This window comes from Gossypium arboreum, chromosome 4 (genome assembly GCF_025698485.1).
Source record: "Gossypium arboreum isolate Shixiya-1 chromosome 4, ASM2569848v2, whole genome shotgun sequence".
NCBI lineage: Eukaryota > Viridiplantae > Streptophyta > Magnoliopsida > Malvales > Malvaceae > Gossypium > Gossypium arboreum.
In genome coordinates this window covers 12,821,017-12,834,698 of record NC_069073.1, presented here as the reverse complement: position 1 = coordinate 12,834,698, position 13,682 = coordinate 12,821,017, and the positions used below count along the sequence as shown (strand labels likewise).

Below are 13,682 nucleotides of genomic sequence, written 5' to 3'. Positions count from 1 at the left end.
AATGAGCAACCATGGAAAGGAATTCAATAAAGAAGAATTATCAAAATTTTGTGATAATGCAAGCATTCAACATGATTTTTCTCCCAAAACTCCACAGTGATATGGTGTTGTTGAAAGGAAGAATAAGACCATCTAAAATATGGCTTTAATCATGTTAAATGCCAAAGGGATTTCACAAAAGTTTTGAGAAAAAATTATGAATACAGGGTGTCATGTGATCAATAGAGCTTTACTAAGACCTAAATAATGATGACACCTTATCAAATGTTGAGGGATACTTCTATGTGTTTGGAAGTGTGTGCTATTTACTTTAAGACATAAGCTAAAAAAAGGAAGTTTGAAGTACACAACGATGAAGGCATATCCATTAGTTAGTCCACAAATAACAAGGTTTACAAAGTGTACAATAAATACACTAAATCTGTGATGGATTCCATCAATGTAATGGTTAAAAGATAAGCTTGAAAGTTCTTTAGTGGTTGAGTATCCTAATGAAGTTCCAATGGAGATAGTTGTAAAAGAAGTTGCAATTGAACAAGCAACTAAGTAGAATCATAATGAAAATCAACCTATAGATAACCTTTCTAAACTTAAATCATCCTTTAAAGAATGTAAAAATCATCATTTGAATAATTTTATTGGCGATGTTATCAATGGCATAAGGACAAGGGGCAAATTTGAACCAAACTACCATATTCCCTACTTTTTCCAACTCCAAAAAAACTAAAGCTTTCATCATGTTTCACTTCCTTGCAAAAACAATTTACATGGTTGACATTGTTTTTCACCACCTTTTCATCATTCTTTATATCAATTCCATCAGGGTCTCATTCCTTAAATAATTTTCTTTTCTTTAGTCCAACTCAATCCTCTTAATCAAAAGATTTAAAATAAATTTATTTATATTTATTTAAAAATAATGTAAACCTATATATATATATTGGTAAAGAGATACTAAAATATACATGTTGAAATACTTGAATTACCTGGTTCAATTTTCAGGTTGTGACTTCATTTTTAAAAGAAAAAAATTCAATCAACTTCTTTTTTTTTTTTTCAAATTTAGAAACAAATGAAAGGTATGCAAAAGAAATGAAAAACAAATCCAAAGCCGCTTTGGATAAATAACCTTTGAAGTTAAAGCATAATATGAAAATAAGTAATAAAACGGTACCTTATTAGCAAAAAAAAGAAGAAAACTCTTTCCTTCCCTTTATAGGTTTCCTTGTATTCTGCCAAATCCCTACCCGATCTTTCCTTGCTTTTAAATTTTATTCAAATTTTGTTTTTAGGTCAAATAATCAATCGATTTGAGGAAAAATAAATAAACAAAAGAAATGTCGAAATCGGTGATCAAAACGCCTCCGAAGGGCGGTTTTAGCTTCGATCTTTGTAAAAGAAACGAGATGCTTGCAAAGAAAGGCGTTAATCCGCCTTCGTTTCGGAAAACTGGTACCACAATTGTTGGCTTGATTTTCCAGGTACTATTTTGGGGAAAATTGAATTCTAGGCTTTAATCTTTTTGCTCGTTTTACTTGTATTTAGTGTATTATTTATTTATTCAATTTGGGTTTTTGATTGGTTGATACTGGGCAGTTTAAACTCTTTGTTTTCGATTTTATTGTTGGTTTTTAGATTTAAGAGTAGAAAGGAAGATTATACTAATGAATCTATGTTATAGAAATAAAGAAGCTAAATTTTAGAATGTCATTAGTCATTACCCAGTTGTTGATTCTTCCAAGAGTGTTATGTAAAGGCTGAAGTTGGAAAAAGTTGGTTAAAGTAGTAGTCTTTAAGATTTTGCTCAAGTGACTGCTTTCACGATTTGTATCTCAGCTTTAAGGTCGAGATATTTGTCACTGCAAATAAATGATTAACCAAATGGAATTGTGGGTTATAGGACAGAAACTGAGATGACTGTTGTTGATTAATACGCTTGGCAGAACTTGAAAAGTACCTAGAGATGGCACCATTTTGTCGTAAATGTTTGCAGCTTATCTCTGTATTTGTCTTGTATATGTAGGCTATTCTGACGCTAGTTTGGCAATGCCATTGTTCTTATTTGAAATTTTATGTAGGATGGTGTTATTCTTGGAGCAGACACGAGAGCAACTGAAGGGCCTATAGTTTGTGATAAGAATTGTGAGAAAATTCATTACATGGCACCAAACATTTATTGCTGTGGAGCTGGAACCGCTGCTGACACAGAGGCAGTGACTGGTACTTTCTGAAATTGGTGTTTGATGCTTTGATATGGTTCTGCCAACATCAGTAGTTTCTTTGAATTTCATGCTTGAACAGCTCAAGTGTTAAACTATTATATTAGAATTCTCATGTTACTGTAGCTGACCCATTGTTATGGTCTTATATGTGCCTCCAGACATGGTCAGCTCACAGCTCCAATTACATCGCTATCATACTGGTAGAGAGTCTAGGGTTGTTACAGCATTGACCCTTCTCAAGAGACACCTTTTCAAGTAAAGTTTTTGCCTTTGATATTCTTTGACTGACAACATACTCATAATACAAAGCCTATAGAGAGTAACTGCTTAATAATTTGTCCAGCTATCAAGGCTATGTTTCGGCTGCTCTGGTACTTGGTGGTGTTGATGTCACCGGACCCCATTTACATACTGTAAGTTCTCTTCAACTGTTTGGCGCTTCAAAATGACAGTAGCATTTTTTCTTCTTTATTAGTTTGGTTTCTTATCACTACAATTGTTAAAAATCTGCAGATATACCCCCATGGATCTACTGACACGTTGCCATTTGCTACTATGGGTTCTGGTTCTCTGGCAGCAATGGCAGTTTTTGAATCAAATTACAGAGAAGGCCTTACCGTAAGTTCATCTGTTCCATTCTTTTGGTGTCTTGAAGATTGAAGAGATAGTCACCTTCACATGTTTTGCAACTATGAGTTTGTTTGGTTGTAAAATCTTTTATCAAAAGTAATTTTTCTTGCATTCGTGGTATAAAGTAAAATAAATTAGCTTAACAGCGTTTTATTTTGATCCGTTGAATCTGGGCAACCGATTCTTCTCTTATCAGAGAGATGAAGGAATAAAACTTGTAACTGAGGCTATATGCTCTGGTATCTTCAATGACCTAGGAAGTGGAAGCAATGTCGATATTTGTGTAATTACCAAGGTATGTGTTAGTTACCAGCCACGTTTTTTTAGGAAAGCACATCTTATGTTCATTTTGGTGTGAGTTTCTCATTTTCTTGAATCATACCTCAGGGCGGCAAAGAATACTTGAGAAACCATCTTCAACCTAACCCTCGCACTTACACCAGTTCCAAGGGCTATTCGTTTCCAAAGAAGACAGGTTAATAACAATAAACTTTACAATGTCAATCCATTTTCACTATATAATTTCAGTGGTTACTTTGCTAAGTTTTTAATTTCTATGATTACAGAGGTCCTCTTGACAAAAATCACGCCATTGAAGGAGAAAGTTGAGATCATCGAAGGAGGAGATGTGATGGAAGAGTGACACACTTATTTATGTTACTACATCATCTTTATAACCTCACTTATGCTCTGTCAAAGAAGTGTTTATCAGTAGTTTTCTGAAATTGTTTGTTTTCACCTAAGATTTTGTTGGCTTATGAATCTTTTGAGGTGTTTTTGACATTTTAGTTAAATGATTCAAATGGAAATGTTAGTAGTGAATTTCAGAGCACCCCAAAGTCTTTGTTATCTGCTTCTTTAGTTTCATTAGTCCTTGTTCACTTGTTGGTTGGCATGCTGACATTGTTATCATCTTTCACGGGTTTCCCTCTGAAGAATCTGAGGGGAAGATTATACAATTGGTAACATATTTTTCATAATTTCGTGTTACTTCATTTAGTTTGCTTTTTCTTGGGTTATAGATCTCTTTCATCAGAAGCTCCGTTGATGGGTTTGATCTTCTTTTATTTTATTTTTTTCTAAAATCTAAATCCTGTGGAGTTGTTATACAAATATCATTGTGAGTTTGCCTCTTCCATAATTTAAATAAAGATTTTATTATTCATTGCTGTTAACTTCTTTTTGGCTAAAACTTGAGGCTCGATTACGAATTTTACAGTTTTACTTACTTTTATATAGTAACAATAATTGGCATTATTGGTTTAATGCAGTGTTTCTAGGGCCAGTTTACCATTATTTTTAATAAATTAGATGTTGATAAAATTAATAAATTAGATGATGACAAAATTATCAAAGATTAGGGTTTTTTATTTCTATTCAAGAGTGGATGAATAGTTTTGTGATTTTAGCTAAATAATTGTTGAATTCTTCCGTTGGAGTAAATGGAATAAAATAGATTTTTATTAGTACGGTCTGACCTATTATTAGAAATCAATTTTATCTTAAATTCTTTACGTATATATGCAAATAATTAGTATTGACTTCATTACTTTTCATCTATTAATTTTACAATGAGATGAAAGTCAAACATAAGATTATAATAAGCAAAAAAAAGTGATGAAGTAAAACCAAACCCAAATGTACAACACTATCGGCCATCGGCCATGGCCTAATTGCTTGATGTATAGATGGTGTGTACATATTAATTTATACAATTTAAATTGTATTTAAGCATTAAAAATTATTATTTAAGTCAAATATAAATAAAATTATGTAATTAAACTTCATATTCGTTTCAATCACAACAATTTTCTAAAAATGATTTCTGGACTAAAACGTATGGGAAGAAGCATTGATCATAATTCATAAATGAAATATCAGAAATCCAAAAGGAAGATTTTTTTTCATCTCATCTTTTGGTCATAGGCACCACATATTGACTTCCTCAAACCTATCGCTATAATAACAAATCAACAAAAGAATCATGGGAAATGTATACTTTTTTTTTTCAAGAAAAATAAAAGAATCAAAAGTAGAGCTTTATTTTGGTCTGTATTGGACTTCGACAAATCGGGCAAGTTTCGAGGTCTTTCGCACATTCTTCACATGTCTGAGAAAGATCAAAAGGTTAAATTATGTCAGCACTTCATCAGCCATAATCTATAACCGAGGACTGGACTGCCAATAAATAAATAAATTAATCATTTCAGACATTTACCTGATGTCCACAACCAAATGCCATGTCTCTTGAGTTACTAAGGCAAATAGGACAAAGCTGTTCAAAACAACAGCAAAGGAAATGTTAGCCTTCATGATAAATAACCAAATATGTAAAGTGAGGAACAAGTCTCCAAGAGTTCGTAATCTTAAAGACTTTGGTCTTTTCGGTCTCGAAAGTGGAATGCGAGAGAAGCTTCTCATTAGTAGAAGATATATGGACTCACTAAACAACTACATTCTCATACCTGGCTATCGTAAGTAGAACTTGGAGCTGGCGAAGCTGAGCTGACAGGAGTAGTATCTTCGGGATATGGAGGGACGCTTGGTTTGAAACTGGTAGGATGAGAAGGTTTTGCGCTGCTGAAAGATGCTGAACCATATTTAAAACTGGTAGAATGGGAAGTTTTCAAGCTGTTGAAAGATGATGCACCGTATCTAGGAGGAGGTAATGGAACTCTCTCAGGAATATTTCCCTCTCGACCACTGCACAACAAATAGATTGAAAATCACCATCGAAACCGGTAATATAAACCCTTTCAAAAGACCAGCAGAGAATGAATTATTACCCCAGAATATTAAGCTCAATGGTTGCTTTGTACTGTGAAGGAATCTCCATTAAAGCTGCTAGAGCAAATTCCGTCTCCTTCCGTGAAGGGGCTATATTCTTTGACATAATATCTGTGAAATTCACAAACTAAGAGAGAGAGAAACAAAACGAGAAAAACATTAATAACTGAAGCATGTTAACAGTACCGTATGACCAAAAGAACATATCTACCATAAAAAATCTTGTATGCACTCAGATTTTACCTGAAAATTATCAAACGCACGAGCAGGTATGTTATCATCAAACTCCTTCATCATGTCCCAAGGTCCGTCTCCAACACCAACCAATATAATCGACAAAGGAAGCTTGCTGCAATAGAAGAAACATATAAGAAAGAAAATGGTTGTATTCAGGAAAAAAAAGGCGAAAAAGTTTACACCATCTTTACCTTGCTTTCACTATGGCATCAACAGTCTTCTGCTCTTGTGGACTTAGCTGGCCACGCTGAGTATCAACACTTCGAGTTACCTGAAAAATCATCAGCCTTAGTGATATTAAACCGATATGGAACTACAGCAAAATCTACTAAACAACCATCAAACGGTTAATAAAAAAAGTAATAATGCAATGAAAGAAAATAGTAAGTGGTACAGTAAACCATCATGCCAGCATTTTTTTTATTAATTTTTTCCATGCCAATCTGGACCAAGAGCCCTTTCTGCTAATTTTTGCTTTCAAGCTAATCACCTAAGTACTGCATTGAGTTTTCTTAAATTTAAATAAAGTATAAACCTTCACACGGAGCAAAATACCTGCCCATCAGCGATTATCACTAACACGTGATACTGTCCACCACTCTGCTCAACAATGGTCATAGCCATTTCAATGATTGGAGCAAATGATGTAGGGCCTGCCAAGAAATTGAAATAATTATTTGATTGGATAAGCTTCAAATGTTAATGCAAAATAACAGATGAAAAACAGATGGAAACCTGCAAGTCGTAGATAAGGCACAAGTTCTCTATAGCGGCTCAAGACTTCCTCAAATCCATTACAAAATCTTTCGTCTGGGTAGAAACTGAAGACATCTTGATCATGTGTTGATGCTGTCAACAAATATAAGTAATTCTTAGCATCTCCATTTAAATAAACAGGCATCCTGATAAGGAAAACAAATTAAATACATACCATCACCAAATCCGAAACAAGGAATTAAGTTGTCCTCGTCAAAGGCAGCTAACGTCTTCCCAATAATCGATATGGCTTGTTCATAGGGATTTGAACCATCTCCAATGTGGTGCAAACTTCTTCTGTTGAAAGATCTTTTACCTACAAAACAAGCCAGATTGAGCAAGTTCTACTACAGCTAAAGACATACGTTGCTAGCAATAAGAAGTCGATCTTAACCTGTCCACTCGTTGCTCTTTGTGAAATCGATACCAACAATGAGATTAGAAGATTCAAGACCAGCAATAGCAAGCGCTTCCGTTACCTGCAATCAACAAAATGATTTAGTTGACCTTAAAATTTCCTTCACCAACAACAATAGAAAATAAACTATTGAATAATATTAAGCAACAATCATTTAATGGCTGTAGAAAAGGAGAAAGCATAAATACATAAAAGCTTCTAATAAAAGCGACCAATGAAGATATTAACCTGATCTAAGGAGTTGTAATTGTCTGCAATTTTCGAATACTTCCTTTGTAGCTTCTTTTTGTCGCCGACACGGTCTTGTGGAGATGGATGATACTGTGGCTCTGGTTGCAGGGGTGGATAATGCTGCTGTGGCTCTGGTTGTGAATACGGATAATACTGAGGCTCTGCATAGCTATATTGAGGCGGAAAACTATGGTTTTCTTGACCATATGATGTCTGAGGATACCCCTGATGAGAATCCCATGAAGGTGGATTTGAATGATAGGAAGAACCCTGCCTCCAACTTCCCTCCTTGGAACTACTACCCCCCATTAACCAAACAGAATGCTGCTTCCTTCCTCCGAAAAATCAATTAAAATCAACTACAGGCCAAATACTAGAATACCTGGAAAAAGAACCACCCAGATATAATCGCAAACAACAATAATAGCAGCAATTAAGGAATGAAATCACCAAACAATTTAAATCTTTTCCAAAACCCTTTTTCCTTTTTCACTATATCAATGTAGCACAAGAAATCTAGTTAAACCAATCAAAACGAACCGAAATCGAAAACCCACCAAAGCAAGCAGTCTAGCATATATATAAGGATGCAACCAAATTAGATTTTTCCAGGAAACGTCAACTTTTCCTTAGCCGAATTAAAGAGACCAATTCAGAAACGTAAGCTTCCACTTCACCGACCTTAAAACAGCTTAAGAAGAGCCCTGGCGGCAAAGTATGCTACCAAAAACGACTAAAACAAATAAACTAACGCGTCATCTATTAGCACTTGGAACTTATCCACAGCCACCATAAACAAATTACTTAAGACGACAAGAAAAGTAATACGGCGGCTGTAGTCAACCAAAAAAAAAAACCGTGAATTCTGAAAGAGACCCATTAAGCTTGTCAATTGTTAATTGCTTAATTCTCTAAAAAAAAGCTGATTTTCAAGATCTGAAGCATGAACAGTTTTTGGAACTGGGTCAAAAGAGAAAGTCCGATACCTTTTCTTGAAGTAGGGAAATTTGCAGAGCATCAATGGAGGATCTGGGCATCTTTATTACTTTTGAAATTAGAGATAAAACATTGATAATACGCCATTGATTGAAAAGAAGATAATCTTTTCCATGTTTTTTTTTTTTATATATATTAAAAAAGCTTTTTTTTCTTTCCTTTTTAAAATATTAAACTGCCGAAATGGGGTTCACATGGATGGAAGTCGCAAATTTTGGAAGTTATCGGTGTTGTTTATGTGCACACGTGAACCACCGATTCCAGCTAAACTCAACTCTAAACGCATTTCAATCCTGTTCGAGTTTCTGTTCTTACTCCCCTTGTTTCTAATTTTCCATTTTTTCCTCAAATAAATAAAAATACACAAAACTTCTTTTTTTTTTCTTTAGTTGAATTATTCTTCAACTTCAACTTGATTCATACAAAATTATAAAACTATTAAAAATTAATGGGTTAAATATAAAATTGGTACCCGAATTTATTCATTTCTTCCAAATTAATATTTATGATTTTTTTTTTAGATTCGCATCCGAGACTAAACACCAAATCTATATGAAAAATACGAATAAGAGTACGAGACTTCGAACCATAACAGATAAATCGACGAATCTTAGGAAATAGAATGGGACAGGAGGGCCTAAAAGACCTTTGTTTGATTAAATTTTCCAACCAGAACCAACTAGGATTGTAAACAATGGCAGAAATCTCCATATCTGATCAAATAAAAAAAAATATACCTTATCAGTGATAGGGATAGCATAGTTGTAGGCAGGGGAAGGGCGCGAGATGGATTATATGTAATATAAGGAAGGGAAAAGCTTTTTTTGATTGCTTGCAACTGCTTATCATTGCCCGCTACCGGTGAAGTCCCTCAAACCAGAAGTTTCAAAAGCTTTTGAATAGGCCTACGAGAGAAATGAACTTTACATACTGATATTGCATATCAAAGGGAAGGATAAATTGTACAATCCAGTTTCACTTCAATGATAGGAATCCTCCATTCGCATCCCCTACTTCGGGTTTGTTCTGGTGGGACCATATAACTTTCTAATAAAGTAGCCCTAATTGAGGGAATCCGTATCGGTATTACTCTACCATAAGGTTCAATTCCCCTCTCAAGGCTCGAATTTGTCACCAACTAATTTACACTACCTTAGTTCAATGTAAATTCCCCGGTGACAAAATGAAGTTCCTTTCGCTGCTACTACGTCAAAAAACTACGTTTTGTATAGCGGCAAAACCTTACTTTGACTTTAATAGATATACAAGTTCCCAAGTAAAAAAGGGTGTAAGAGGAGAATGACCGGGTAACTAGAGACGGTAGGAGTCTTAGATGCGGGAGTTCCCTGTGTTAAAGCTTATATCTTATAGGAGTCCCCCGTGTTAAAGATAGGAGATTAGTTTGTTTCGTTTTAAGTAAGTTACCGTCGAAATAAGGTTTATTTGCTCCGGGGTGGTCACGTATATAAGTGCAAGGAAGAGATGTCACGTATAGAAAGCAGAATGTGAGGCTCTCGAGTGTGACTCTAGCAAAGGAACTCAAACGCTATGTTGTCACTCCAACTTTAACATTGCGTTAGAGAACTTTCTTTCTTATTAGAATAGAAAGGGAATGATTGATTTCCTGTGTTCCCTGCGGGCTAAAATGAAAATGGGGAAACTCATAATAGTGGGGTGTTATCTGTTCCAGACTTTATTACTTTACTTGAAGCTGGTATCGTGTAACAACCCGATTTAGGGCCTAGTCGAAATAATGGTCTCGGGACCACAAATTCGGAGTTGAGTAAATTATTTTATAATTATTTAGATGTTATAGCATGTTTTTAAGAGTGCATGAAAAATTTGGAGAGTTAATTTTGACATTCGTGTGTTCAATTATGTAAAAGAACTAAAGTGCAAAAAGTCTTAATTTGATAGCTAAAGGTGTCAAATAGCTAGAGAATAAATTTTTGGGGTCTTTAAAGGGCAATTAGACCCTTTTAAAAGAGCTTGGCCGGCCATGAGACAAGGAAGAGTGAATAGTCAAAATGTGAGGTAAGTAATGTCATATTATGTGATAAAATAACACCTAATCCTAGCTACCATCTTTTTCTTTCATTCTCTCTTCATTTCCACCGATTTTTTAGCCATTGTTAAGGGTTTGAAAGCTTAAAAATTTCAGCAAACTTTAAGCCTTCACAAGTAAGTGATTTTCCAACCCTTTGTTGAATTTTTTGTACTTTTGAGACCCTTGAAGCATGAGCTTTCAAATAAGGGTACTATTTTACGAAATGATTAAGAGTGTAGGGTTTTTCCATGATAGGGTTTGTAATGTTTGCTGAGTTTTTATGGAAGAAAATAAATCTTGGTTGTATTATGAATAATTTTTGTGAAAAATGTTAACATGAAAACACCTAAAAGGACTATATTGCATAAGTTGTAAAATAGATGTTAAGTATGTGAAATAGTGGGAATTTGAAGTTTCTATAAGAGTAAAAAGGGTTTTTCTAAGCTTAAGATGTGAAGAAATTCGATAAAAAATCGATTTTAGAACCTAAAGGTAAAATAATTATTTTGTAAAAGTCTAGGGGCAAAATGGCTATTTTTCCTAGATCGATAAAGTGATTAAATTTGTGAATTTTTTTTATTATAGATCAAGAAATATCGAATCCGAACCTAGATCGGGGGAAAGCCAAGCAAATCGATTAAATTGACTAGTTGCCACATTTTGTAATCCGAGGTAAGTTGTATGTAAATAATACAACTACATTGCTTATGTATGTGTTGAATTGTATTTGAATTATTATAGCATGAATTGCTTGATTTTGGAAATGAGATAATATGATGAGAATAAAGATAATAGAATTCCCGAATGAACCTCAGGAAATAAATCAGATATTCATGCCATGACATTTGGGTCACTTGTGTAAGTCAATGTAAGACCATGTCTAGGACATGGCATCGGCATTGAGATGAGTGCTAGTATAAGACATGTCTGGGACATGCATCGGCTACGAGATGTGTCAGTGTAAGACCATGTCTGGGACATGGCGTCGATGTCTGACCCCATATTTAAGGCTAAATGAGTATTCAATGATATTCCATATGGTTCCACGGTGAAAGTATTATTTAAAGTTAACTAGAAAAGTATAACCGTGTTGTGAGTGGTACAGGTACCTATATGGTATGTATGAAATGTGAGCTCAATATATGTTATATGAGGTGTAATGAATATTGATGAGTAAGTTTTGCTTATGCCACTTGTGTATTATGATACTTTTTGATGGTTGGTAAAGATATGTTGTATATTTATTTATGTGCAACTTACTAAGCTTTATGCTTACTCCCTCTCCTTTTTCCATTTTCTTACAGTGCCACCTATCTAGCTCAAGGATCAACGGAAGTCAGAGATATCGATCACACTATCAATTGAAGCCTTCGGTATAGTTTGATTTATATTTCTGAATATGACATGTATAGGGCTTAGACTTTGCTATTTTTGTGTCATTGAAAACTGGCCAAATGTGTTGGCTTGGGTTAGGAACCCTTCATTTTGTATTAAACCTCGAATTATGGCTAATACCCATTTTGATTTATATGCAAGGATGTTATCTTTATAAATGAGTAAAATGCACACATGGAATGTTGTTTATTGTGGCTGATTTGGTTGCATGAGATAGACTTGTATTGGTTTTGGTACTTGTATTGGTTTTGGTTGCTAATGTGTAGGTTGTGTAAGTGGCAAAGAGGCTAGGTAAATAACTTTATATTGTCTACGTAAGTAGACACACGGGCGTGTGTCTAGGCCGTGTGTTACACACGATCTGCCCTATTGGCGTGTAGTTCGGTCGTGTGTCCCCTGCACGTAAAGATTTCAAGTCAGTATGCATGATAGTAAACACATGGGCAGAGACACGGCCGTATGTCTCAGCCGTGTGATGGACACGGCCTAGCACACGAGCATATTCCTTGGCCGTGTGGATTTTAGGGATGCTGACGTCAGAAACAAAATGTCCATGTTTTTGCACACGAGCTAAACCACGGGCGTGTCATGGCTGTGTGAAGCACACAGGCCAGGGACACGGGCGTGTGCCAGGCCGTGTGAAAACCCCTATAGGTGTGCATTTAGAATTAATTCTACACGAGTAGAGGACACGGGCGTGTCCCTGTATTACTTAGACCATGTGAACCACACGGGCCATCAACACGACCATGTTGAAATGACCATACGGGCGTGTTACCCTCTACATGGGCGTGTGCCCTGCTTCAATGTCAAATTTTCTGTAGGTAGTTTAAGGGCTCGGGCAATTCTCGAATAGTTTTCAAAGGTCGATTTGGGGCTTGTAGGCCCATAATAAAAAGTTCAAATTGAGCAAAGTTTTGGTGACTCAGCAATGTTTGCAAGCATGAGTTTAAAGTTAGGTAATGCTTCGTATTCTGTTCCGACGAAGGGTATGGATATGGGGTGTTACACATTGAGTGTCTGACTCACATGCGACCTTCAGGTCTGTAAGGAACGAGGACATACTCCCCGATTCTCGGGGGATATACATTGCAGATTGGTTGTGTCTATGCTTCTAATTGCAAAATTCGGTTAGTATTCCAAGATGAAGTTAGTGTGTAGGCCCTACGGCCCTAACCACTTTGCCTCAGTTGTATGTGAACCCCCCCATTCACCCCTATTCCCTAAAGTGGTAAAAAAGGGCTAGGGTTTAATTTTCTTTCTATCTGACAGGACAAAGAAATATGGAAGGGATGGTTCTTTCATTGTATTGATAGAAGTCTAACTAGAAAATGATCTTTCTATTACTTTGAGAAGAGAATCGTTGGTTTTACTGACAAACTACATGGGAAAATGGACCACACTTGCAACCATCAAACCAGGGACCAAAGCAGGGATCGACATAAAGTTTAAGCCATGTCTAGACAAATTGTATTTCACACTTAACTTTTGTGATGAAAATGCGATAGGAATTTTGCATATATATGGCAGCGATGCCTGTGCTCTTGTAACAGATTGAGCCAGTACCTAAGAACTTACTCTACTAAAACTTTGTCGAAACGAAAGCGTGCATTTTCTAAATTAAAATTGGTTGGCAAAGACCTTCGAACTGAGGGTTCGATCAGTAGAGGGGACGACTTTGCCCCCCGGAAGAAGAATAGCCCCGCTCTCTAGCCGACTGATCCCGTTGATCATATAACTGGGAGGGAACGTGTCACATTAGAGGTGAACGATCAGAGATGTCCTCTAATCACCACGATGAGGCTGGTCTCTCTTTTATGAATTTTTCTAGAATACTCTTTTCTTGAATATCATTCAAAAAAATTTTAGATTGCCTAGTATCCCACCAATTAGTAATTCAAGATTTCAAACTTTTATTAAATGAGAGAGAGATCCACCAAGGCAAAAAAATGCTATAGATGCA

General features: G+C 35.5%; 2 protein-coding genes across 3 annotated transcripts; one reads left to right on the top strand and one right to left on the bottom strand.

The window, feature by feature from the left end:
* Nucleotides 1–1,143: 1,143 nt before the first annotated feature.
* Nucleotides 1,144–3,684, top strand: LOC108458100 (proteasome subunit beta type-7-A). Its single transcript, XM_017757352.2, has 8 exons — nucleotides 1,144–1,481; nucleotides 2,079–2,220; nucleotides 2,381–2,477; nucleotides 2,566–2,635; nucleotides 2,736–2,840; nucleotides 3,049–3,147; nucleotides 3,240–3,327; nucleotides 3,419–3,684. Exons 1-8 carry the CDS (start codon nucleotides 1,338–1,340, stop codon nucleotides 3,493–3,495), a joined length of 822 nt encoding a protein of 273 aa, XP_017612841.1. The 5' UTR covers nucleotides 1,144–1,337; the 3' UTR covers nucleotides 3,496–3,684.
* Nucleotides 3,685–4,690: 1,006 nt separating this feature from the next.
* LOC108457718 (E3 ubiquitin-protein ligase RGLG2) lies at nucleotides 4,691–8,690 on the bottom strand. Of its 2 annotated transcripts, none has more exons than XM_017756803.2 (12): nucleotides 8,268–8,690; nucleotides 7,279–7,663; nucleotides 7,027–7,111; nucleotides 6,808–6,948; nucleotides 6,612–6,725; nucleotides 6,432–6,529; nucleotides 6,068–6,147; nucleotides 5,883–5,988; nucleotides 5,639–5,766; nucleotides 5,318–5,555; nucleotides 5,071–5,127; nucleotides 4,691–4,962 (listed from the first exon to the last, which is right to left on the bottom strand). In XM_017756803.2, the coding sequence occupies exons 2-12, from the start codon at nucleotides 7,588–7,590 to the stop codon at nucleotides 4,879–4,881; spliced, it is 1,443 nt and encodes a 480-aa protein (XP_017612292.1). In that variant the 5' UTR covers nucleotides 7,591–7,663; nucleotides 8,268–8,690; the 3' UTR covers nucleotides 4,691–4,878. The 2 variants fall into 2 exon arrangements, with proteins under 2 accessions (XP_017612292.1, XP_017612294.1); XM_017756805.2 differs by lacking the exon at nucleotides 8,268–8,690 and adding an exon at nucleotides 7,839–8,243.
* Nucleotides 8,691–13,682: the final 4,992 nt, after the last annotated feature.